Raw genomic sequence first — 26,594 nt, forward strand, 5'->3', positions numbered from 1 at the left:
TAGTTAATTGATTTTTAAAAAGTGGCGTGATGATGAGAACCCAGCTCAGAGAATTGGGAAGCAGGCTCTGGGGGAGTGGAGAAGGCCCCTTCCCAAGGGGATGGTTCCAGAAGGGTTTGTGGTAAGTTCTTCCCTCAGTGAGCACTGGGGGCCATGCTGGGCTGCACATCTGTGCTCGGAGCCAGCCCTGCACCCCCGAACTCAGAGTCCAGGCTGGAGCCAGCCAGTGGTCAAGTGGGAGCCCCGTGCAGGGCACTAGGGGCAGCTAGGACCGCAGGAAGTCTGTGAAGGTGGCCTGGAGATGGACACAGGAGAGAGGCTGAGCTCTGACCTGGGCAAAGAAGGGACCTGCCACAGACCTGTGATGGGGCCAGGGTGAGGAAGGGGCAGGACCACCAAACAGCCTACACTTGGCGCCCTAGAGAAAGGGGTCCCAGACCCAGCAGAGGGCCCGGTATTGCTTCCTGCTGGCCCCACCATTTAGCCAGGTGTTGGTTCCCTCCTCCTCATGCAGCCTCTTCTCCCACATAGCCCCCCCCTTTCTGGCTGGTCTCGCCCTGCCCTTGCAGGCGCTGAGCTGTCATCCAGGCTAGGTCACTTGGGGACAAGAAGGTAGGTGGCGGTGAGAGGGGATTAACAAAGGGTGGGAGGGATCTTTCGCAGGTGATGGGTGATTGTGGTGATAACTTCATGGTTCTAGACATAGGTCAGAACTCCTCAAATTATACACTTTACACATGTGCAATTTAGTGTATGTCAATTATACCTCAATCAAGCTATAAACAAAAACTAGAGGCCAAATATTTTTTTAAGATTTATTTATTTATTTGAGAGAGAGCGAGCATGAGTGAGGGGAAAGGCAGAGAGAGAGAATCCCAAGCAGACTCCCTGCTGAGCAGGGCTCCATCCCAGGACCCGGAGATCACAACCTGAGCCGAAATCAAGAGTCGGATGCTCAAACGACTGAGCCACCCAGGTGCCCCAGGCCAAATATTTTTAATTTACAATTTTGAAAACTAGATTAACATTTTGTGTTGAGTAAGTGAACTTAGAGGGAAGCCAATTTTCAGTGTGGATCACACTCTCCCCAGTAGCCTCCAGCAGCCGAGAGCACGGAGCCACACTCGTGTTTACTGATACTTTATTCAGCGGGGAAGGATTTTTTGTCACCTTCAAATTTAGTGAAGTACATTTCTTAGAGTAAAAATAGAACATGAGTTTGTAAAGCACAATGTAATTCCTCCTGACTCAGCCGAGGTTTGATTTTCTTATTTAAACGTTTCCCTCTGAAGTTGAGGGCACCGGCTCCCATCTTCCTGCGATGACGGGCTTCTCCAGCAACCCCCCCGCCCAGAGCACTTTGTAGCCCACGATCTGCACCCACCCCCCTCCCCCAATGCCAAGATCACGGCGCGGCGGGGGGGGGGGTGGGGGGAGAGAGATGGGCGAGAGGAGCCAGCGGGCCAGAGGCTTGTATGGGATTCAGAACTTCCTTGTTTTGGCTTCAGGTCCTACTTTTCAAAGAGATGAACATCTAATACCCATCATTCTTCTCCCACTGTGTAAAAATTGTCCTCATTACATGTGGTGGTGGAAGAGTTAAGAGTTAATTCTGTGTATTTTTTGTTTTGTTTTATTTAAATTCAATTAATTAACAGGTAACGTATCATTGGTTTCAGAGGTAGAGGTCAGTGGTTCATCAGTCTTACATAATACCCAGTGCTCATTACATAATTCTGTGTATTTCCGACGGACTTTTCTCAGCCATCACGAGACACCTGTCAGGGGCACCTGGGTGGCTCAGTTGGTTGAGTGTCCGACTCTTGGTTTCTGCTCAGGCCAACATCTCGGGGTTCTGGGATCAAGCCCCATATGTTGGGCTCTGCGCTCAGTGGGTCATCTGCTTGTCCCTCTCCCTCTGCCCCTCCCCTCACTTGTGCTCTCGCTCTCAAATAAATAAAATCTTAAAAAAAAAAAAAGACACCTGTCAGGTCCATCTCCTTGAGATGCTTTGATATATGGATGTGATGAGGTGCCCCTCAGACTCCAAGACCTGACAGAAAAGTTCTCCTCTGCGAGTTCAGTTAGTGAGATCCATCCTGATTACACTTGTTACCTGAAGAAATAATGCAAGAGGTAATCAAAACACGTGAATAAAGAGTTAGAGAGTCTTCTAGCCGTTGGCAAGGTTATATGGGTCTACTCCCAGAGACCGGCACCATGACGTCCATCCATTCCCAGTCGCTGTGGGGCTGCTTCCCTGAAGCACCAAGTCAGGAAGAGCAACGAAAGGGGAAGTCGAAAGAAAGATTCGGTCTCCCCCACGGTCCCCAGGACAGATGGGCTGAGCTGGACAGAGCCCCGGTCCTGAGACACGAGGGGAGAAGCTGGATGGAGCATCAGAGTAGGCAGCCTCTGCCATCTCCCAGCTGGCCTTTGGGCTTCACCAGGGAGGGGACCTAAGACTCACCCGGTCCCTGGAAAAGAGCACGCACACACACACATTATCAGCATGGCAGGCTGCACACTGGACTTTAGTGAGTTTGTTTCGTGTGAGTCAGGATCCACGTGGGATGGTCTGTAAACACACATTTTCTAGAAGCAGCCCCTCTCCAAGCCCACGGCTGTCATGGGAGTTGTCATGTTCATATGATGTGATCGACCTTTGGCCACGGTTTATTGTTAAGAGCCAGACTCCGCATCCAAATGGAGTGAATGTGCACCTTTCCTCAGAACTTTGGATGTGAACCTGACGGAAGGAACGCTGGCTTTCTGCGCCGGGGTCGGGTTACACTTGTATACACAGTGGCTGGGACCTGGTCAGAGAGAGAGCTGCGGGTTCACAGGGACAGGTAGGGGTACAAGAAGGAAGGGATGCTCGGTCCTGGGCCCTAGAGCCCTGGGGCCCCAAGCTCCAGCGCACCCTACCCTTGGAGCCAGTGAGAGAGCCCAGCAGCATTCTTACACACTCCATCTCTTTGGATCTGAACAGTCAGAGTAGAGTTCTGCCGCATGCATCCACACACACCCTGAGGGGCCCCATAACCCCACCTGGGAAAGCCTGACCCCAGAGAGCCCATCTGCTCAAAAGGACACCACCGCTGAGCTGCAGCGTGACTGGGTCTCTGTGCAGAGCCAGGAATGAGCAAGACCCTCATGGGGACACGCAGCATCGGGTGGGGGCTTGGCCCATAAGATAAGGACAAAATGATGTGAAGGTCAGAGGAGAGAGGAACATCTGCTGAGCCTCAAAAAAAATTTTTTTTAAGAGTTTATGTATTTATTAGAGAGAGAGAGCGAGCACGTGCGTGAGCAGGGGCAGAGGGAGAAGCAGGCTCCCGCTGAGCAGGGGGCGCGATGCGGGGCTCGCTCCTGGGACCCTGCGGTCACGACCTGAGCCGAAGGCAGACGCGTCAGGGATGGAGCCACCCAGGCGCCCCTGCTGAGCCTCAGGTTGTGTGGACTCTCGGGGATTCATCCTCTAGCTCTTCCTGCTCACTCAGAGGGCCCCTTGTGCAGATGCCAAGGTGGAGAGAAGACTGGAAGTTAGAGTCAGTTGTGCTCACACCTCAGTCCTCAGCCGGGTGCTGGGCAAAAGCAGGTGCCCCGTGTGTACTTGTGGCTGGACAGCGTCTGAGCGAGGAGGTCTCCCTCTGCCTCCCAAATCTTTTACGCCCCACTGGGGTGGCCTAGCCCCTGCAGATGCCACGGTGCACGGGGCAGGAAAGAGAGGGGAGAGGAAGATGGGGGGAACAAGGTGAACGACCCAGAGCGACCAGAGACGGACATGGGGACAGCACGTGCACCACAAGTCCGGCATTCGGGAAACCAGCGTGCGTGCTTGGGCCTGACCTCCGGGCCTTTCCAAGGTGACACAAAGGACAAAGCTAGCGCATGCAAGCCGCAGTCAAATTTTACCAAGTTACCATGGCAACAGGAGGAGTAAGCCGAGAGAAACTCCCCCAAATCAGCACTCCTTATTTCAGGCAATTTGAAGGTTTCCTTTGCTCTCCGTTGACACAAAGGCAGACACGCCCCGCTGTCCACTGCGTCACACCGACGTCCCGGGAATCGCCGTGTGGCTCGGGATGCCCGAGGGTGAAGCGCGGAGATCTGCTCCTTCGTTCATTCAGCAGGCGAGGCCTGCAGTGCTTTCCACGCCGTGTTCCGCTCCCTGAGACACGGGCGAAGATGCCGGAGGGGCGCGCGGCAGGCTCTTCGTGGTCGACAGCCCTCCGCTTCGGCAGACGCTGCCCCGTGGCCGAGGGACGAGAGTCGAGCACCGCCGCCCGTTCAAGGGGAGCCCGAGTTGGAGGGCCTGTCGACGGGCTTCCGCAGCGAAGGTTTCGGAGCACTCTGACTGGGGTTCACGGAAGCAATCACCCCTCCTTTCCCAGAACCTGACATTCCCTCGGGGATGCAGAGACGGCCTGTGCGAAACGGGAGAAGCTAGTTCTCTGCCTATCGCCACGGAGCCAGAGCGCCGCTGCAGGGGCTGTCTGCCCACACCCCCGCTGGTCTGTACCTGACGCCCACCAGCGTCCCCACCAGGCAGGGGGTGCCACCGCTTGTGCCTGAGACTGAGGGGCCCCCGGCAGCCGCCCTGGTGCAGGAAGCCAAGCGGACAGGACCTATCTCACAGCCAACCACCCATCACGCACAAGCCATAGTTTCTGGGTATTTCTGGAAGAGACCGGCATGGTTTAGTGGACAGAGTGAGGACGGTCTGCCATCAGCAATGTGGGCAGCACCACCAGTGCAATCCGCCCATGGCCCCAGGAGAATGGAAAGGCACAGGAAGGACGACTCCTCCTCTCTCTGCTTGAGCTGGAATGTCCATTCTTCTTGCCAGAGCCCCTGTTTCTCAGACCATCGTCCTTGGACTAAAATCACACCACTCGCTTTCCCGTCTCCAGCTTGCAGATGGAGACGGTGGGACTTCTTGGACTCCACGGTCACGTGAGCCAATCCCTAAAACAAACCTCCTTGTATCTATCTACACCCTATTGGTTCTGTTTCTCTGGAGAACCTGACTGAGGCAGTAATCAAAGGCCTGCTCTTGCAACCTGCTTTCCAGACTCGGCCCTCCTGGAACCAAGGCGCTGTGGAGACCCAGCAGGTGGCCTTTCTTAACCACACCCCCGTGAGACAATGCTTTTACCTCAACTGTGCGACCCAAGCTTCAAAGGCAGCAGAGCGTGGCCATGACCCTACCTCTGGCCACCCCCAGGGCCTCCTTCAGGAAAAGGCCCAACCTGGTGGGGGGAGGCGGGGGCTCTGATGACAGCCTCTGTCTCTCACTGGCCAACCTCCCCAGTAACTAGTCTCACCGCCTTCTTTTTCCACCCAGAAGCGTGAGAAGGACCCATCGGCCTGCCTCGCTGCTGGACTCGATGCCACCACATTCTGGTCTCCGTGACAAGAAGCACCTTTATTTTATTTTTTTATTATTATTATTTTTAATGGGCTCCACGCCCAGCACGGAGCCCCCTGTGGGACTTGAACTCATGACCCTGAAATCAAGACCTGAGCTGAGATCAAGAGTCAGACGCTCAACTCACTGAGCCCCCCAGGCGCCCCATGAAGCACCTTAAATAGCACATGCAGGGACCCCCTCTGCCAGGTGGGCTCTTGGCTGCCGTGGTTCCCCCTGCACTCTCGAAGGCAGGGAGGGTCTCTTTTCACAGAAGGAAAGGACTGGACAAGGGACATGTGAGTGTGGCATCTGGGGCAGAGGGCTCAAGCTCCATCCTCCAACGGTGAGCAGAACTGCCCAGGAGCAGACCAGGACCTTGCAGGGAACGTGGTCACCTTGGGGACCTGGCTGGTCTGAGCACACCCCCACCCACCAGGGAAGCAGAAAGCCTCCCCTTGCCTCAGGATGGGCTCACCTGCCCAAGGATGGGGGCTTCAAGAACTAGGTGGGAAGAGGTTTCCAAACTCCTCACAGAAAAAAGACAGGAAGGAAACACCCCCATCTCGAGCTGGTGATTCTTTTCTAGTGTCTTCCTTTTCCTTCTACAAACTTTTGCAAAGTCCAGTGAATTGTCTCATAGTAATAAGAGTTTTTTTTTAGGGAAATGCATTTATTGGCAAAACGCTAGGACCTCCGCTTACGTAAACGGTGGTACAGACAGGGAGGAGGGGGCTGTGTGCCCAGCCAGACAACAGCTCTGAGCACCTCCCGTACAAGGCCATCTCGGAGTTTCTAACGAACAGCACAGAAAACAAATCCTAGGGTCCAAGTGGCTTCCTTAGGTCCTGGCATGAATGTCAAAGAGTGATCATCGAAGGAACAAATGAGACGCCAGAATTTCCTGACCCCTCTGGGCCTATGAGAGGGTGCTGGTGACGACAATGGCCCACTGGAGGGCCTAGAAAGTCAGGCCCTGAATGGCACAGGACGAAGTCCACTGGGATGTACCCGCAAAGGACAGACTCCAGGGGAGGTGGGGGACAACCCAGTGCATGTTGCCAACGGCTGAGAGGGATGGGTGTGCCCCAACCAGGGGGTCCCATCTGCAGCCCAATACCCAGGCCTGGGGTGGGAGGGATCAAACATGTTTTTCTATCCTCCCTGGTCTGGCTTCCCCCTGTGGAGTAAGATCCCCAAGCAGAGGAACAAGGAAGGGAAGACGGGAGCCTGAAATGCCCTGCTTTCTACAGCCAGGCAGTGCAGCCACCTCAGCATGCAGGGGACACAGGCCGAAGACCACAAAGACCCCCCCAGGCTGGGATGAGGCAGGGCAGACGGGGGGGACAGCCGCAGACCCCAGATCGGATCCCAGGTCCACTCCCAAGGGAGCTCCAGAATGTCAGAGTCCCCCTGGCAGACATCCATGGGGTGTAGGCAGGTGAGCAGGTGGCCTCACTGCCTGGTCACTCCCACCTGAGCACGGGAGGTGGGGCCACGGGGAGGGATGTAGACACAGCACAGTTCCTGGAGGAGGGGCCAGTCTCTGGTTCGGATCCTGCTGAGATTGTCCAGTTTGGTGGTGGGAGGCAGTCCTGGGAGGAGCGCCGCAGGAAGCATCCCAGAAGTCCCAGAGGGACTGTGGACCAGCGTCCCTTCAGAACAGCTCCTTGACTTCAGCCATCCAGTGCTTGTCAGAACTCCAGCAGATGCCAAGGTCACAGGGGAAAGCCGAGGGGCACCAGCTTCTGCCTCCTGCACACGCCCTGGGCAGCAGCCCTGAGTGGCCAGACTCGGGTAGGAGGAATGCTGCAGGTCCACATCAGCGCCCATAGAGGGCAACAGGCAGCCAGGCCCAGTGCATGGGGGGGGGGATACCATGAGCCCCTTCTGCAACCTCCCAGAGCCCCCCAAGATGAACGTTCCTCATCCTAGTGACTGGGGGGGGCTGGCCTGGGGCCCACACCCTCCTGCTGCCTGGCCGCCCACATGCCATGGGCCCTGAGAACGTGTCTGCCTGCAACCAAACCACAGAGGCCTTCAGAAGAGGCGCTTCTCAGCATCGCTTGTGTCCACCAACAAACCCACCTCCAGGCAGGATGGCGGTCACCGTGGAAACCGGCTCCCACCACGGCTTCATGGTGTGACCACAGGTTGTGAGCTCCTGGAATGTCCCTCCACCACACCCACCCCTCAGAGGCAGGATGGGAGCCAGCCACGGCCCTAGAGCGTTTCTGCCACCAGCCCGCAATGGGGACCCAAGAGGCTTGGGGCACAGAGGAGCTCAGAGCCCCAGGCACCTCCTCAGCCTTCTTCGGAGGAATCTGGTGCTCAGAGAAGCAGGTGCGCAGGCCTCGCAGGCCCACCCGGCACCAGGACTAGAGGGAGAAAAGCGGCAGGCGGAGAGCAATGGCATCCTCCCTCTACCCCCATGGGCCCAGCAGGCCCTCAGGCCTCCAGAGACAGTCACCCAGTAGAGCTCCCAAAGAGAAGGGTTCCCACCCGCTGCAGGCAAGCCATGCCTGTCCTGATTTGCAGGAGGCCCTGAGGTCTGGGGTGCAGCTACATTGGGCTGGGCCCCCTCCCAGCATGACCCATCTGTTCAAGACCCCTCCTGAGCCTTGCCTTACTATGGTTTGATCTGCTGGGGTAGTCAAAACCCAAAAGTGCCCAAAACATGTCTAAAAATACACCCAAGGGATTCAGGGGAGACACATCGGGGCCCAAAACAGTGAACACCGGCCCACTGGATGGGGGTTTCAGGAAGGGGCCCAAGGACAGAGGGGACCCCCAGAAGGCGAGAGCAGCACATCACCTAGAGCTTAGCAGACGCGAAATCTGCCAGCAACTTGATGTCATTGGGGAATGTCAGCCATGCCCCGCCGTCAACCACCAGCACGGCGCCCGTCACGTAGGACGCCAAAGGGCTGGCCAGGTACAGTGCACTGTGGGCGACCTCTGTCTTGTTGCCCAGCCTCTGCAGGGGGATGGCCAGAGTCTTTGCGCTGACACTGGTCTGGGGGCCACCTAGAAGGGCAGAAGGAGGCTCAACCCTGTGAGCCCTAGGACCCAGGACCCTCCACTCTCCTCTGCCCAGCTCTCCCCAAACCACGTCCAGGAACACTGGGGGCATTGTCAGCACCACCCCAGCAGAGCAGGAACAGGCAAGGTATGGACGCGGCCATAGAACCAGCACAGGGCTCTGACATGCACCCTGTCCAGGTTCTGGAAGCTCTAATGGGTGGCCCCCTTTGTGTCTGGCTCACATATCAAGGCCAGCAGCTCTGCGGCCTCTACTTCCAAGAAGCAGCTGCCCACGTCTGGCCAACCCTTAGTCTATCACAGGTGTGCTCACTGAGAATGGCCAAGACTTGGCTTTAGACAGCCTCTCTGCAGCCCTGTGAGCCGTGAGGAAGCAGTCCTTATCCTGGGCCTATCCCAGCCAGGTGGCAGAGATCCCACGGGAGCACTGTGGGGCGCGGGGCTTCCCAAGATGCTTACCCAGCCGCCGGAACCCCTCTGTCCCACTGATGGGGCCAGGGGCGAGGCTGTTGACACGGATGTTCTGGGGACCCCACTCCACAGCCAAGTGCCTTGTCATTGCATCTGGAGAGAAGACAGGCAGGCATGAGGGGGGATGCAGGGCTACTCTGCTCTCTGGGGTGGCTCGGGTGTGAGTCAGGGCTCAGGGCCAGGCCTCTCCACTGCCCACCACTGGGCTTAGCTTCACTGGGACACTGGTGGCTTCCAGGGACAGGCAGGAGAGGGACCCAAAGGGAGCCCAGGCATGCAGACCAGAGGGGGAGCCGTACCCACAGCTGCCTTGGCAGAGCCTGCATGCACTTGAAGCACCTGCCCCCGGGTACCCAGGGTCGCAGTGATGTTTACGATCACGCCTCCATGGTCCTGGAACACATGGGGGAGCGCAGTGAGTGGGGGGCCAGAGGAGACGTCACCCAGGTAGAGGCAACACTCACCCTGAAGAACTTCTCATAAAGTACACGAGATGTGTTGAAGGTGCCCAAGGTGTCGATGTCCATCACGGTCTTAAAAGCATTGAAGGACAACGCACTGGCAGGGCACAGGAAGTTTCCAGCTGCACCTGCAGGGTGCAAGAAGACAGCGGCTGGTGCTGGAGCCCCAGGCAATAGGACACAAGGGCCCTCAGCACGGTCCAGGCTGGAAAGGGAAGGGGCCCAAGCCCTTGGGTAAATTCTTAAATGACAGGGCAGGATGGACATCATGGGTTGAATTATGTCCCTCAAAAACATACACTGACGGGGCACCTGGGGGGCTCAGTAAGTTAAGCATTTGACTCTTGATTTCAGCTCAGGTCATGCTCTCAGGGTTGTGAGACCGAGCCCCGGGTCCGACTCTGCACTCAGCATGGAGCCTGCCTAAGACTGTCTCTCCTCAGGGCGCCTGGGTGGCTCAGTCGTTAAGCGTCTGCCTTCGGCTCTGGTCATGATCCCAGCATTCTGGGATCGAGCCCTGCATCCGGCTCCCTGCTCAGCGGGAAGCCTGCTTCTCCTTCTCCCATTCCCCCTGCTTGTGTTCCCTCTCTCGCTGTATCTGTCTCTGTCAAACAAATAAAATCTTAAAAAAAAAAAAAAAGACTCTCTCTCCTCCCCACATCTACAAAATAAAAATTATAATAATAGGGATTAATAATAGGGATGGAGAGTCTGCTTCCCTCTCCCCCTCAGCTCCCCCCCAAATAAATAAAATCTTTAATAAATTATTATTATAATTTAAAAAGACATGCTGAAATCCTAATCGCTGGTACCTGTGAATGTGATTTTATTTGGAAATATGATCTTTGCAGATGCAATCAAATTAAGATGATATCACCTGGGATGAGGGGGCCTAAATCCAAGACAGGTGTCCTCCTAAGAGAAGGGGAAAAGACAGAGACACATGGGGGAGCCCATGCAGAGAAGCCCCAAGCCAAGGAGCACCGAGGATTGCCAGCAACACCAGAAGCTGAGAGAAAGGCCCGGAACAGACCCTCCCCTGGACCCTTGGGAGGGGCCTCTGCCGACACCTTGGTTTTGGATTTGGGACCTCCACAAGTGTAGGAGAATGTATTTCTATTGTTGTAAGCTACTCAGCTCATGGTACCTTGTTAGCTGCAGAAAATCAATACACCGTATGTTTTTAAAGGGAATTTCAGCAAAGAGCGAACCCTGACATCAACTGCAGACTACGGCTAAGAGCATGGACCGTACTGGTTCATCGACTCTGACAAATGCAAGCTGCTCACACCAGGGGGCACTGTGTGTGGGGGTGCACGGAATTCTAGGTACTAGCTGCTCGATTGCTCAGTAAATCTAAAACTCTACTAAAATAACTAAGTCTATCTCTTTTTAAAAAAAGTTTTTTTTAAGAACTTATTTATTTATCAGAGAGAGAGAAAGAGTGTGTGCACAAGTAAGCAGAGAGGCAGGCGGAGGGGAGGGAGAAGCAGGCTCCTCGCTGAGCAGGGAGGCCCACGGGGGCCCTACCCCAGCACCCTGGGATCATGACCACAGAGGAAGGCAGACGCTCAACTGAGTGAGCCACCCAGGCGCGCCTCTTTCTTTTTTTTTTTTTTTTTGGAAGGGAGAATTTTGGGACATGAGAATGCCCTGACTCCGTGAGTAGGCAGAGTTCCCAGGATGTCCACCTGGGCCATGACTGTACTGACCCAGAAGGAGCCTGGGGCCCGGGACAGGAGTTCTGAAGCCACTGAACAGGGAGGTCCGGTACTGCCGACCCATTAGAAGCCCCCGGGCCTCCCCCGTCAGCCACTCACAGTTAACGAGAATGTCGATTTTCCCAAACTCCTTCAGTGCCTGGTCCACGGCGGCTGTGATGGCTGGGATGGCTCGAACGTCCAGAGATAGAGGGAGGCACCGCTGGCCAGTGGCAGCAGCCAGCTTTGTGGCAGACTGGAAGCCAGACAGAAAGAGAGGTGGGCAGCAGCCCAGTGGCTTCTGAATCTGACAAGGGTGATGTGTCCAGGTGATGCTGGACAGCCAGGGTTTGTTGCTGGACCCCACTCTGGGAAGGCACAGCTGGCAACTGGCCACTCTACGGGGCCACAGCCCCTAGTGGACACTTCTAAGATACCCCAGTCTCTCCCCCTCGCCCCGGGCTCCTCCTTCCACGTTACCCTCCAGGCCACTGGTCCCGGGTCAGGGGTGGACGGCAGCTCTAGCTGACTTCCAGTCCCTGCCCAGAGACCAGTTGTGGCAGTGCTGAGAGTCTCCTCCCAGGTGGACGAGACATGAGAACCGCCCTCAAAGTCCTTATGAGCTGAGATCTCTCTTGGGGCCACAGTACCACCCAACTCTCCTCACAATAATGAGATGTTGTAAGAAGCCTGGGGGTACCTCTGGGAGGCCACTCGCACTGAAGCTCCATATGTGGGAGGAGCAGGTTTTGGTGAGCCTCAGGACTCTCCAGGCACAGGCTCTGGGCCCCCAGAGCCACCCAGGGATGGGGTGGACACAGGAGAGACCCCTCACCTTTGACACTCTTGGAAGGCTTCTGCTGGCAATGATTGTGTGGCAGCCATGCCTGCAAAGCCAGAGGGCAGGTGTGAGGGTGGCAAGGTGCAAGGGACACACCCAGGTGGCCTCCTACCTGGCATTCTCAGCAGAGCTCCTTTCCCCCAAGGATCTCTTAGGCTGAAGCACCAGCCCGGGGCCAAAGGTACAGCTTGCAGAGAACACAGGTGCCTGAGCAAAGCTGAGTGGCACTGTAGATGCCCAGCCTGGGGTCTCTTGTCTGGGTCTCCCTGGCATGGGATATCCCAGCCACGAAGAGCTGTGGGCCCTGCCCCAAACACCACGTGCACTGCACTGAAGCAGCTGTGAGCCTCAGATCTGCATGGGGCCTGCTGGGTCCCCCCAGCCTCTCCCTATGAGGCTGGAGTGAAGGACAAGGAGGGCCCATTCTGAGGCCAGGGTGCCTGCCCTGCCTCACCTCCTGACAAACTCAGCCTCACAGCAACCACAGTAGCTACCACCTGCTAAGCAGGTCCCACCTAGTCCTCAAAATGACCCTCAGCACAGAGGGCCACGTTCTACTCATAGAAGCAACATGTACAAAGCCACCAGCTTGAGAAATGAATTCACCGGGAATGGATGAATCCCCAAATCTCATCTAGGGAGACCTACCTCTCTGGTATGAAAACAGGGGGCCTGGAAAAAACTGGGAAGGGGTCCCTAGGATATCAACAGGCTTCCTCTTTCCCCCAACACCAGTCCAACTCTGGCCCTTTCCTGTGTGGGGGTCACACGCAGTTGACCTGGACATAAGGTCACAGAGCTCATGTCTCAAGAGACACTGTGCTCTGCACACTGCTGGGGTCAATGTGGCTCACCCTGACCCTGGCTTGGCAAGACCCCAGGGAGCTTGGCAGTAGTTACCTCAACCTGGTTGAACCCTTCCTCTTTGTACAAATGGGGGTCCTGAGGCCAGAGCCACAGTCTCAGCTCACCTCTAGGAGGAGACCCTAGAGTACTGCCTCCCCCAGGAAAGCATATGACCCCTTTCAGAGGCTCTCCAATGGCCTGCTGCCTAGAGGAGTTCCTACCACCCACCAGCATCTTGCCCAGGGATCCAGCAGGGTCCATGCAAGGTACAGTGAGTTTCGGGGGGGGGGGGGGCGCACAGAGTACACAGAGCAGTGCTCACCGCATAAAAATCTCAGCAATCCGGAACCCGATCCCAGAGCCACCACCTGTGATGAAGGCCACTTTGTCCCTAAGGAAAAAGGAAGCACTTTAAAGAGATAGCTCCCTAGCTTTCTAACAAACAGGCCAAAATATACACAGGGTCCAGTGTATTGCTCTGTTCTGTTCACCTGTCTGATTTTATTCCCTCTCTCTCTCTCTCTTTTTTTCAGTTTCGGGTCTCTTCTGATTTCTTTAGTGTATATTTCTCTGGGGTCGTTGTTGTCATTTTAGTATTTTGTTCTCTCGTTCATCTATTCTTCTCTGGACAGAAAGACAAGATGGAAAAACTCAGCTCAAAAAAAGAGAAGAAGGGGCGGTACTGACTACAGGGACCTAATGAGTATGGAATAAGCAAGATGTCAGGACTAGAGTTCAGAATAACGATTATAAAGACACTAGCTGGGCTTGAAAAAAGCATAGCAGACACTAGAGAATCCCTTTCTGGAGAAATAAAAGAACTAAAATACAAACAAGCCGAAATAAAAAAGGCTATCAGTGAGATGCAATAAAAAATAGAGGCTTTAGGGGCGCCTGGGTGGCACAGCGGTTGAGCGTCTGTCTTCGGTTCAGGGCGTGGTCCCGGCGTTATGGGATCGAGCCCCACATCAGGCTCCTCCGCTGGGAGCCTGCTTCTTCCTCTCCCACTCCCCCTGCTTGTGTTCCCTCTCTCGCTGGCTGTCTCTCTCTGTCAAATAAATAAATAAAATCTTTAAAAAAAAAAAAATAGAGGCTTTAACTGCTAGGATAAATGAAGCGGAAGACAGAATTAGTGATCTAGAAGACAAAATGATGGAGAATAAAGAAACTGAGAAAACGAGATAAACGGTTACTGGATCACAAGGGAAGAATGTGAGAGATAAGTGATACCACAAAGCGAAACAATATTAGAATAATTGGGGTCCCAGAAGAAGAAGAAGGGGGGGCAGAAGGTATATTGGAGCAAATTATAGCTGAGAACTTCCCTAATCTTGGGAAAGAAACAGGCATTCAAGTCCAGGAGGCACAGAGAACCCCCCCTCAAAATCAATAAATATAGGTCAGCACCTCGATATATAATAGTAAAGCTTGCAAAGTTCAGAGACAAAGAAAAAATTCCGAAAGCAGCTCGGGACAAGAGGTCCATAACCTACAAGGATAGAAACATCAGACTGGCAGCAGACCCATCCGTAGAGACCTGGCAGCCCAGAAAGGACTGGCATGATATATTCAGGGTGCTAAATGAGAAAAATATGCAGCCAAGAATATTTGATTCAGCTAGGATGTCATTCAAAATAGAAGGACAAACAGAACCTAAAATAATTTGTGATCACTAAACCAGCCCTTCAAGAAATAAAAAGGGGGGGGGGGGCGCCTGGGTGGCACAGTCGTTAAGAGTCTGCCTTCAGCTCAGGGCGTGATCCCAGCGTTAAGCATCTGCCTTCAGCTCAGGTCATGATCCCAGGGTCCTGGGCTCAAGCCCTGCATTGGGCTCCTTGCTCAGTGGGGAGCCTGCTTCTCCCTCTCCCTCTGCCTGCCGCTCCCCCTGCTTATGCTCACTCTCTCTGTGTCAAATAAATAAATAAATAAATAAAATCTTCAAAAAAGCAAAAACAAGCCTTTCTTGAGGAACAAGAAAGGTCTCAAACACACAACCTAACCCTACCCCTAAAGGAGCTAGAGAAAGAACAGAAATAAAGCCCAAATCCAGCAGAAGAAGAGAAATAATAAAGATCAGAGCAGAAACCCATGAAACAGAAACCAAAAGAACAGTAGAACAGATCAACGAAACTAGGAGCTGGTTCTTTGAAAGAATTAACAAGATTGATAAACCCCTGGCCAGGCTTATCAAACAAAAAAGAGAAAGGAGCCAAATAAATAAAATCATGAATGAAAGAGGAAAGACCACAACTGACACCAAAGAAATACAACAATTATGGGGCGCCTGGGTGGCTCAGTCATTAAGCGTCTGCCTTCGGCTCAGGGCGTGATCCCAGAGTCCTGGGATCGAGCCCCGCATCAGGCTCCTCTGCTATGAGCCTGCTCTTTCCTCTCCCACTCCCGCTGCTTGTGGTCCCTCTCTCGCTGGCTGTCTCTCTCTCTCTGTCAAATAAATAAATAAAATCTTAAAAAAAAAAAAAAAGAAATACAACAATTATAAGAATATATTATGAGCAACTATATGCCAACAAATGAGAAATGGATGCATTCCTAGAGCCATATAAACTACCAAAACTGAAACGGGAAGATATAGAAAATGTGAACAGACCCATAACCAGCAAGGAAGTTGAAGCAGTAATCAAAAATCTCCCAACAAACAAGAGTGCCCAGGGCCAGATGGCTTCCCTGGGGAATTCTATCAAACATTTAAAGAAGAATTAATACCTATTTTTCTGAAGCTGTTTCCAAACATAGAAATGGAAGGAAAACTTCCAAACTCATTCTATGAGGCCAGCATTACCTTGATCGCAAAACCAGACAAAGACCCCCACCAAAAAGGAGAATTACAGACCAATATCCCTGATGAACATGGATGCAAAAATTCTCACCAAAATACAGTACATTAAAAGGATTATTCACCCTGACAAAGTGGAATTTATTCCCGGGCTGCAAGGCTGGCTCAACATTCGCAAATCAGTCAACATGATACACGACATTAATAAAAGAAAGGACAAGAAGCATATGATCCTCTCAACAGACGCAGAAAAAGCATTTGACAAAGTACAGCATCCTTTCTTGATTAAAACTCTTCAGTGTAGGGATAGAGGGAACATACCTCAATATCATAAAAGCCACCTATGAAAAACCCACAGCAAATATCATTCTCAATGGGGAAAAGCTGAGAGCTCTTCCCCTAAGGTCAGGAACACGGTAGGGATGTCCACTATCACCACTGCTGTTCAACACAGGACTAGAAGTCTTAGCCTCAGCAATCAGACAACAAAAAGAAATAAAAGGCATCCAAAACGGCAAAGAAGAAGTCAAACTCTTGCTGTTTGTAGGTGATATGATACTTTATGTGGAAAACCCACAAGACTCCACCTGAAACTGCTAGAACTCACACAGGAGTTCAGTAAGGTGGCGGGATACAAAACCAATGCACAGAAATCAGGGGCATTTCTATACACTAACAATGTGACTGAAGAAAGAGAAACTAAGGAGTCGATCCCATTTACAACTGCACCCAAAACCATAAGATACCTAGGAATAAACCTGACCAAAGAGGCAAAGGATCTGTACTCAGAAAACTATAGAGGGGCACCTGGGTGGCTCAGGCTGTTAAGCGTCTGCCTTCAACTCAGGTCATGATCTCAAGGTGCTGGGATCAAGCCCCACACTGGGCTCTCTGCTGGGTGGGGAGTCTGCTTCTCCTTCTCCCTTTCCCTCTCCGTCTGTGCTCTCTCCCATATAAATCAATAAAATCTTAAAAAATAACCACTAAGAACAATCATGAAAGAAATTGAGGAAGACACAAAGAAATGGAAAAACGTGGGCGCCTGGGTGGCTCAGTCGGTGAAGCCTGTCTTCTGCTCAGGTCATGATCCCAGGATCCTGGGATCGAGTCCTGTATCAATCGGGCTCCCTGCTCAGGGGGGACCCTGCTTCTCCCTTTGCCTGCCGCTCACCCTCTCTCTCTCTCTCTTTCACACACACACACACACACAAACTAGGGGCGCCCGAGTGGCTTGGTCAATACAGCCTGAGACTCTTGATCTCAGGGTCATGAGTTCAAGCCCCACGCTGGGCATGGAGCCTACCTAAAAATGATAATAAATTTATCAATCCAGTGAGAAATGTTTTCAAGACATACAAGCCTTCCTCCACCTACCCCTCACTCCCACCCTCAAAGGACCACCACGGGGCACACCCACGACCACTGACCAGGACAAACAAAACCTGCACCCAACAGTGCAAAGGTTAAAATTCCAGAGCACTTGCGTGGCCAGGACCTCCCAGACATCCGGACTGTCCGGCCGCCAGGCACGGGGTCCCCACGCATCCCAGTAAAAGCGCAGTTCCCGACCACTTCTACAGAGGCTGCACCCCCCCCCCAGCCCCCAACTCCGCCCTCACCGGAGCAGGTCGGGGCAGAAGAGGTAGCGGTACTCAGGGAGACACTCGTCCTCACTGACGTCGGGCGGCGGCTGGGCCATGGCGCTCAGCGCGGGACCTGCCCGGATCCGGCAGCAGCGGGGCCTCCGAGACCCCCCGCGCTCCCTGGGCGTCAGCGCCCCGCAACTGGGAAGGACCAAGATCCAGCCCGCCTGCCCCGTGCGCCCGACCACCCCACTAGCCCCGCCCACAGCTGCCTACTCTTCCGCCTAGAACGCCCCGCCCACGGCGCCCAACGGCGCCCGGTAGCCCCGCCCACAGAGTTCTCCCGTTCCTCCCAGAAGCCCCGCCCACAGCTGCCCCCTGTTCCGCCCAGCACGCCCCGCCCACAGCCCCCTCCTGTTCCTCGTGACGCTCCTCCCACGGCGTCCGACCTCCCTGCTAGCCCCGCCACGGCACTTGACACCCCCCCGAACCCCGCGCACAGCTACGCCGTTCCTCCCAGCACGCCCCGCCCACAGCCCCCTCCTGTTCCTCGTGACGCTCCTCCCACGGCGGCCGACCGCCTGCTAGCCCCGCCCACGGCGGCCGTAGCTCCTCCTAGGATTTTCTCGTCACCTCGGCCGCGCGGTCTGCTGGGACTGGAGGTCGGTCGCGGCGCGCGCAGGCGTAGTAAGGCGGGTGGGTCCCCAAGGCGGGGGCCGAGTGAGTGGGCGTCCGACCCCTGTAGGTCGGAATCTTTTTGGTAAGATCGGACATCAGTGCTGTAGCCGGAGCCAGCGGTTCACAGCAGATACTAGGTTCTCGGGTTAAGGTGGCGCTCGCGGGCGCCCCGCTCTGCCTTTAAAACACCTGGTGGGGGGGGCACTTAGCGTTTAAACGCCCCCGCCTCCCGGGCACCTCCCTTCATTGTTGCGTAAATATGACAAAGGCAAAGAGAGGAGACTAGAGCCCAGGAAAGCCTTCCCCTCGTGTGGCCAACCCCAGCGCCAGTTCCCAAAATGACCAGTTTCATGACCCATTAAGAAGGTCAGGGCACTTCACCCGTGCCGCAACTGGTGCTGTGAATCCAGGATCAGGGCACCCTTTATATAGACGGCAAGAAGCGGTGAGGACCAAGGCGGCCTCAGCAGGTGTAATGATATGCAATGTCCAGTACCTGTGACAAGGGACCAGGGACACATCTGAGGACCGAGGTGAGGTGTGATGTGTGTAGTGCCGACGTGAATACAAGTAGACACAGGCAGGTCCAGTCAGTCTCCACCGTATGAGGCCATGAAAGGCCTTCTGCCCTGGGGGTGGTTTTAGTGGGCCCCCTACTCACCCCTTTTTGCCACCGTCCAGCCCTGCCCAAGGCAGGCAGCTCCTCATTCAGCATGATCAGATGAATGGGGGCTGAAGCAGCACCAGCTCCAGGACTCAGCTTGGATTCCCCCACATTTCAGGCTGTAGGTCTTTGGACCTCTGCCTGTTGATACATTCAACAACGTTATCGATGCCCCACTGGTGTGTGAGAGTAAGCTTGATTTCCACTCTCAAATTCTTACAACGCTGCATCAAGCACTCATCCCTACCTCAGAGGTGGCAGAAACTGTAATAAACGATCCACCCCCCTACACAACACAGTGAATTTTAATGTCCCACTGCCCTTTGGGGGAAGAGAGGTTACACTACACACTTTAGGAGATGCCCCAAAGGTTGTCTGGCACTTTGGTACAGAAAGGATTTGGTCCGATTTCTTACTGGCTTAGGATACTAAAAGGCACATAGAGCTGGTTGCTCAAGCCCTCTGGGCTGGGGTGGGGCAGAAGGCAGACTGGGAGGTGGTCTGGGACAGCAGGGCCGACCACGGGTGTGGGCTCCAGTTCCGGACGACAGAGGTAGTTGATCCTGGGTGGCTGCTGGGGTGGCTGAGGGCAGCCTGAGCGCTCAGGGTGGGTAGACGCTGCTCTGGTGGCCTTCGTCTGCCCAGTCCACCAGCTCGCTGCTTTGAAACCAGAGCTGGATCTCCCTCTGGGCCCCCTCCACGGAGTCGCTGGCATGGATGATATTCCTGTGCCAAATGATAGGCAGCAAAGGTAAGGCACAGACTTCAGTGTGCACCTTGGGGGTCCTGGGAACTATCTGCTAATCCCCTACTGTCAAGAAGAGGAAGCCCGGCATTCTGCAGAGGGGAAAGCAAGAACAGGACTGGAAGACTGGTTCCCGCCTGACCTTGGCCTCTTACCCACAACCTCATGGCCAGCCCAGACAGTTTCTGGGAGCCTCATGTTTCCACCAGTTGTCCCGTGCCAACCCCTCAGGGTGTTTGGCAAGACACAACCCATAGAGAATGCTTTATCATGTCCTGTGTGCAAACAGCTTTGAAAAAACTGTTCTAGCAAACATCAGGTGTGTGTAGCATCCCAGCATCGAAAATCTCTTGTGGCTTTACTGTGGCCCAGAAAGATCCCCAGGTCCCGTGGATCTGCCTTAGGAGCAGACTACCACCCCACACTCAGGCCCTCCTCAACCCTAATGAGCTGGCCCACCAGCTCCAGTGGCTTGAGTGGGTCAGGGCCCCCAGACCTGCTGATGTGGATGCTGAAGTCCCCCCTGATGGTGCCGGGGGCAGCCTCAGCTGAGTCGGTGTGTCCTATCATAGCCCTTGAGGAGCAGACCACGTTGGGGCCTTCCCAGACCTGCAGCACAAAGATAAAGGAGATTGGGAGAGGTGGGTATCGCCAAGGACTCAGCAGCTCTGGGCTCAGCCCAGGGCCCTCCACCCTTTCCACCGCCCCTGCCTGCCGTACCATGGCCACCACGGGGCCAGAGGTCATGTAGCTGATGAGGGCTGGGTAGAAGGGCTTCCTCTGCAGGTCATGGTAGTGCTCAGCAAGGACTCTCTCTGGTGCCTGGGTGGCATTGGGGCAAAAGGTGAGAGAAGCCCCTGGAGCCGCTGGGCACTGGGGCAGTGACCATGGTGTCCTGACCTCAGGGCACTTTGCAAATAATACCTACATGGGCTGGCACATCGGCAGATACCTCCCCACCCCTTGCCTTCTACTGCCAACACCAGGATACTCCTCCTGATACAGGGCTGAGATATGAAGGGCTGAAGTCCATGAGAAGCCCCCCACCCCCGATCCCCTCAAGGACACCCATGGGTCTAGAGCCCCGGTACCTGCAACATCTTCATCCCCACCAGCTTGAAGCCCCTCCTCTCAAAGCGCTGGATCACATCCCCAACAAGCCGCCGCTGCACCCCATCTGGCTTCACTGCAACCAGGGTCCGCTCCCGGGTCCAGGAGGACCCTCCTTTGGAAGAGGGGGAATCAGGTGCCTCCCCTTTCACATCTCCCTGAACCTGGATTCCCTGGCCACAGCCCAGGTGTCACGTGGGCTTGAGTGCCGCTACCAGAGCAGCTCTGGATGGGAGAAGTGCAGGGTCCCCAGCCAACAAATGCCTAGCATGACTCTGCCTTTCAGGGACCAACAGGGCAGTGGGTCCCCAGGTGCTTCCAGCCTGTCGGGAGCGGCCGTGGCTCCTCCCGCGCAGTGGCAGGAGCACCCATGATGGACCCAGTGTCCCTGAGAAGGCATCTTCAAGAGCTGCGGAGGCACAGCTCGGCTCAGAGGCCACACCGGAAGGAAAGCATGCTGTTGGCCTTGCTTTTGACTCCTGTCCTTCCGAGGGATGGCACAGACACTGTCTGAACTCCCAGCCACACGAGGAAGGACCCAAAGCTCATCCTGTGGGTCTGAGGTGAAGGAATGGCAGGGAAACCAGGGAGTAGTGATGTGCACTCTGCCCACACTACAGGACAAAAGGGAGCTAGGGACTGAGAAGCAAGGGCGAGGGCTTCCTGTCTGCAGGTGGGGAGACTCTAGAGGGCTCCTCCACTTACAACCTCTTCGGCCAGAACTCTGTGCTGCTGGAGGGTTTCAAGGCGGGCGGCTTCCAGGCCCAAGCACAGGACTGAGCCCTGGCCCAGTCCTTCTGTTTTCTCGGTGACACTGCCAGGGAGACGGGAGGCATCATCACCCCTTACAGCCCCTACACTAACCCTCAGCCCTGGGTCTAGGGTCGAATGTGCTTTTCAGGGGAGCCTACACCCTGGACGTCCCAAAGTCCTGCTGAGGGGGAGAGCAGAACTGGAAGACAAATGCAGAGTCGGGGCAGGCCAGTGTCCCTGGGGGTGCCTGCAGCTGCCCCTTCCCACCCCATAACGTGTGCTGGGCCTGGACGGCAGGCAGTGGGCGCCCACCACTTCCAGACTGAAGGAAGTGCAGCGCAGGAAGCCCCCCGGGGGGCTGGTTTGTACCCCTAAAGCACAGCGCCTCGGGGCTCTCTGTGTAGCCTGGCCTGCTACCAGCTGGCCTGTCCCTTGCAAGACGGCAGTTCACTCACTCCGGCATTTGGAACACCAAGACGTCTGGCTCTCAGGGAGCACCCTGCGGGCCGCAGTGAGGGGGAGAACCGGCCACAGATACTGGCCCTAGGACCCAGGCGGGGATGGGCCAGACGGAGTTAGGGCCTGGCGAAAAGGCCCCCAGGGCAGCGGCTCCGTGGGGAGCGTTGCTCTGCTAAAAATGTCCCCCTCAGCAGCCCCAGCCCGCGGGGACCCTCATCACTGCCTCCTGTGGCCACCAGGCCTCCTGCTCTGGAGCCGCTCCCCGCCCCCAACCAACCTGGGGCGGTGGGCGGGTGGTGAGAGCTGGGGAAAGACGTGCAGGGCGCCCCCGGCGCGCCCGGCGAGAACCCGAGCCCATCTACAGAGTCCGGCAGACGCCCGGCCAACAAAGACCGGGCTACGCCCCCCGCCCGCCTCCTCCCTCCGCGGGTCGCAGGCCACTCACCCGAGCTGGGGCGCGCGAGCAGGCTGGGGGCCGGGACCCGCGGGCCGCTCAGCAGCGCCGGCAGCGCGGCGCGCCCCAAGAGGCCGCCCATGACCCTCGGCCCGCGGGCCGCTGGCTGAGCGCAGAAAGAGCGCGGGCGACTGAGCCCCGACAGAGAAAGGGCGGAGCGGAGGGCGAGGGAGGGGCGAGAGAAGGGGAGGGCGGGGCGGAGCGGAGGGCGGGGGAGGGGCGAGAGAAGGGGAGGGCGGGGCGGAGCGGAGGGCGGGGGAGGGGCGAGAGAAGGGGAGGGCGGGGCGGAGGGAGGAGGAGCGAGAGAAGGGGGCGGGGCGGGGGGAAGGGGCGGGGCGGAGGGAGGGGGGTGAGAGAAGGGGAGGGCGGGGCGGAGGGAGGAAGAGGGAGGGGGAGGGAAAGGGTGGGCGGGGCGGGGGGAGAGAGGGGCGGCGTTCAGAAACAGGTGTTCTCTTCCAACACGGTTGGTTGGGGTAGTAATGGTGACCAGCTACTGTTCTAAATCTAAATCTAATCTACTAGATGTTAGGTAATGAGTTTTTGAAAAATCATAGATGCTTTTTTTTATTTAAGATTTTATTTATTTATGTGTTTGACAGAGAGTGAGACAGCGAGAGAGGGAACACAAGCAGGGGGAGTGGGAGAGGGAGAAGCAGGAGCCCTGCAGGGAGCCTGAGGTGTGGCTCGATCCCAGACTCGGATCGACCTGAGAGGAAGGAAGTGCTTAACGACTGGGCCACCCAGGCGCCCCTCCTATATGCTTTTTGATGTTGCTGTGAATGGGATTGTTTGCTTAATTTCATGTTTGATTGTTCATTGAAAGTATATAAAAATACAATTGATTTTTGTGTGTTAATCTCGTATCCTGCAACTTTGCTGAACTCATTTATTAGTTCCAGTAGTTTTTTAGTGGATTCCTTACGATTTATTATGCACGAAATTATGTCATATGGGCGTAGAGATAGTTATTTCTTCCTTCCCAATCTGGATGCCTTTTATTTCATTTTCTTAATTAATTGTTCTGGCTAGAATCTCCAGTAAAATATTGACTACAAGTAGCCTTCTTTTTCCACTAGCTTAACATGGGGTGTTAGGTTATTGCTTTGAGATTGCTAACCTTAAAAATAGTCCTGGGGCACCTGGGTGGCTCTGTAAGTTAAGCATCTGATTCTTGGTTTTGGCTCAGGTCATGATCTCAGGGTCAGGAGATCCAGCCCCACGCACTCAGTGCAGAGTCAGCTAACGCTTCTCTCTTTCCCTCTGCCCCTCTCACTGCATGCTCACATGTGTCCTCTCTCTCACTTTCTAAAATAAATAAATAAATATTTTTAAAAATGGAATAGTCCATGATTTTATTAGCAAAAATGGGTTTATTCGAGAATAACAGAGAATTGGGACATCTGGCTGGCTCAATCCATGGAGCCTATGACTCTTGATCTCAAGTCATGAGTTCGAGCCCCACATTGGGTGTAGAGATTACCAGAAAAATAAATCAAAACTTTAAAAAGAAAAGAATAACAGAGAATTGGAATTTGAGGTATGCAAGCTAAAGCAAAACTTCAGGCAATTCCAACAAACCGTGGAGACGAACTCTATTTTATGGAGACGGAGGAGGAAGTTAGGAGGTATTGTTTTGAACACAAAGTCCATTGGAGAGAAACAAGAGCACAGGGTGATGAGGGTCTCTTTTTGACTGAGTTGCAGGGGTGATTGATTTCTTATAGGAGATCCCATGTACATCTTTCCCTGTTGGGGCTTGTAATTCATGATTCTTTCTTGTTGATGATTCTTTTGTTGAGGTCCATAAATGACATTTCTGTTGGAGTCTGTAACTGAAAATTCCTCCTGTAACTGATGGTGAGTGATGGGCTCCCCCTGTCTAACCTCCTGACCCCCCTTTAGTGAGATTTCCCTTTATTTATTTGAGAGACAGAGAGCAGCACGAGTGGGGGTGGGGGAGGGTCAGAAGGAGAGAGAGAATGAGAGAAACAGATTCCCTGCTGAGTACCCCCCCCCCAGCCCAATGTGGGTCCTCAGATTGTGACTGAGCTGAAACCAAGAGTCAGACTCTTAACAGACTGAGCCACCCAGGTCCCCCCATTTATTAATTTTTATAAGACTTTTTTCATTCTTAGTATAGACATTTACAGTTATAAATGTCCCCATAAACACTGCTTTCACTGTATTTTGTAAGTTTTTATATGCCTGTCTCATTTGCATTCATCTCAAAGTATTTTCTGATTTCTCTTTTGATTTCTTATACTCTGAAAATTACAAATCCTTATTGAGAAGATTTGGGGTGTTTGAGTGGCTCAGTCAGTTAAGTGTCCACTTGGTTTCAGCTCAGGTCATGAGCTCAGGGTGAAGTTGGCTTGAGATTCTCTCACCCTTTGCCCCTCCCTCAGCTCATGCACATGAGTGCTCTCTCTCTCTAAAATAAAATGAATTAAAAAAATCTTGAAAGAAAAAAAGAAAGAAAGAGAAAAGTTTCAAGCAGATGAAAGACTGAAATACGAAAGGCAAATCTATAAAGCTTTTAGAAGATGGGAAAATACATTCACAGCTCTCTGTGGGGAAGACTTTCTTTAGGCACAATAAGCACTAATTATAAAGGAAAGTATTGACAAAGTCAACTCTATTAAAATTAAGAACATCATAAAAAAACACCATGAAGGTATCAGACGAGCCAAAATTCAAAAACAGACAGCACCAAACGCTAACCAGTATGGGGAGCAACGGGAACTCTCACTCACTACAGGTGAGAATGCAAAATGGTGCAGCCGCCCCGGAAGACAGTTTGGCCGTGTCTTAGAAAACAAAACGTGTGATCCAGCAATCATGCTCCTCGGTGTTTATTCAAATGTGTTGAAAATGTATGTACATGGGGCGCCTGGGTAGCTCAGTCATTAAGCGTCTGCCTTCAGCTCAGGGCGTGATCCCAGAGTCCTGGGATCGAGCCCCACATCAGGTTCCTCTGCTGGGAGCCTGCTTCTTCCTCTCCCACTCCCCCTGCTTGTGTTACCTCTCTCGCTGGCTGTCTCTCTCTCTGTCAAATAAATAAGTAAATAAATCTTTAAAAAGAAAAAAAGAAGAAAATAAAATGTATGTACACAAAAATCTGCACATACATATTTATAGCAGCTTTATTCACGATTGCCAGACTTGGAAGCAACCAAAATGTCCTTCAGCAGGTGCATGGATAAGCAGTCTCCGGTGCAACCCTACAATGCGGTATTATTCAGTAATTACAGATATGAACTATCAAGCCACAAGAAAGTCATGGAGGAAAATCAAATGCATATTCCTAAATGAAAGAAGCTATCTGAAAAGTCTACATGACCCTCTGGAAAAGACAAAGCTATGGGGACAGTAAAAAAAAAAAAAAAAAAAAAAAAATCAGTGATTGTTAGGGGTTGGGGGAGTAGGAGGGGTGTAGGCAGATATTTAAGGTAGCAAAACTATTCTGTATGATACTACAATGGCAGGTGAATGTCATTATACATTTGTCAAATGCAGAATGTACAACACCAAGAGTGAACCCTAGTGAAAACTATGGGCGTGGGCAAATAGAATTGTCAGTGTAGCTTCATCGATTGTAACAAATGTAGCATATGGTCTAGCATGGGATGTTGATAGTGAATGAGGCTGTGCCTGTTTGGGGGCAAAGGGTGTATGGGAACTCCATACTTTCTGGTTAATTTTGCTGTGTCCCTGGAACGTCTCTAAAAAAATAAAATCTGCTCAAAATCACGCACAAACCACGAAGAAAGAAAAAAGACAAGTCACAGAATGGGAAAGAATGTTCCCAGCACCCAAAACCTATACAAGTCTAGGGTCTTAATACCAGAAATCGGTGAGTAAAAGACCAATAACTCAGTGGTACAGCAGACAAATACTTGGAGATTCTCTTCTCCAGAGAAATCCAAACAGCCAAGAAACACACACAGAGGTGCTCAGACTCAGGACCAATGGGAGAAATGCAAGTAAACTCACAGTAAAAATCTGAGCCTGGGGCGCCTATGTGGCTCAGTCTGTTGAGCTTCTGACTCCTGATTTCGGATCAGGGGATGATCTCACTCAGATCTGTTGATGCACACAGGAGAGAGTCTGCTTGAGATGCTGTCTCTCTCCCTCGCCCTCTGCCCCTCCCCCCCAATAAATAAATAAAATCTTTAAAAATTTTTTTTGAAGTCTGAAATTGCAAGTATTAGCGAGATGGTGGACCATTGAAATTCACGTACGGCTGGATAGACTCTCAATTGACAAAACCCACTTTGGTAAACAGTGTGGAACTATCAAGAAAGTGAAAACTCAACCTACAAAATGGAAGGAAATATTGGCAAATTGGATTATCTCAGAAGGGTCTTTTTTTTTTTTAAGATTTTATTTATTTATTTTTGTCAGAGAGAAAAAGCACAAGCAAGGCAGACAGAACGAGAGTCAAGCTCCCTGCTGAACAAGGGTCCCCGAACCCAAAACTGGAGCCAAAACCAAGAGTCGGACACTTAACCAGCTGAGCCCCCAGGCGCCCCTCTCCCAGCGTTGGTTTTTTTTTTTAAGTTTTTTTTTAAATTTATTTG

The 26,594-nt window shown here is 53.5% G+C and overlaps 2 protein-coding genes across 6 annotated transcripts; both read right to left on the bottom strand.

The window, feature by feature from the left end:
* Positions 1-1,964: 1,964 nt before the first annotated feature.
* DECR2 (2,4-dienoyl-CoA reductase 2) lies at positions 1,965-17,428 on the bottom strand. 4 transcript variants are annotated; one of them, XM_045784001.2, is made up of 9 exons: positions 17,188-17,428; positions 13,097-13,165; positions 11,923-11,974; positions 11,208-11,343; positions 9,391-9,515; positions 9,226-9,319; positions 8,915-9,019; positions 8,229-8,440; positions 1,965-2,116 (listed from the first exon to the last, which is right to left on the bottom strand). In XM_045784001.2, the coding sequence occupies exons 1-8, from the start codon at positions 17,265-17,267 to the stop codon at positions 8,229-8,231; spliced, it is 873 nt and encodes a 290-aa protein (XP_045639957.1). In that variant the 5' UTR covers positions 17,268-17,428; the 3' UTR covers positions 1,965-2,116. The 4 variants fall into 4 exon arrangements, with proteins under 4 accessions (XP_045639957.1, XP_087710306.1, XP_087710314.1 ...); XM_087854180.1 differs by lacking the exon at positions 1,965-2,116 and adding an exon at positions 2,123-4,430; XM_087854188.1 differs by lacking the exon at positions 1,965-2,116 and adding an exon at positions 13,266-13,398 and having other exon boundaries at positions 4,437-8,440; positions 17,188-17,427.
* A 1,352-nt stretch (positions 17,429-18,780) lies between these two features.
* On the bottom strand, positions 18,781-22,169 carry NME4 (NME/NM23 nucleoside diphosphate kinase 4). Of its 2 annotated transcripts, XM_045784002.2 has the most exons (5): positions 22,006-22,166; positions 20,330-20,463; positions 19,959-20,060; positions 19,735-19,847; positions 18,781-19,219 (listed from the first exon to the last, which is right to left on the bottom strand). In XM_045784002.2, the coding sequence occupies exons 1-5, from the start codon at positions 22,094-22,096 to the stop codon at positions 19,096-19,098; spliced, it is 564 nt and encodes a 187-aa protein (XP_045639958.1). In that variant the 5' UTR covers positions 22,097-22,166; the 3' UTR covers positions 18,781-19,095. The 2 variants fall into 2 exon arrangements, with proteins under 2 accessions (XP_045639958.1, XP_045639959.1); XM_045784003.2 differs by lacking the exon at positions 19,959-20,060 and having other exon boundaries at positions 22,006-22,169.
* Positions 22,170-26,594: the final 4,425 nt, after the last annotated feature.

The sequence above is a fragment of the Ursus americanus genome, chromosome 2, assembly GCF_024610735.1.
Source record: "Ursus americanus isolate L20-20 chromosome 2, mUrsAme1.1.p, whole genome shotgun sequence".
Taxonomy (NCBI): Eukaryota; Metazoa; Chordata; class Mammalia; order Carnivora; family Ursidae; genus Ursus; species Ursus americanus.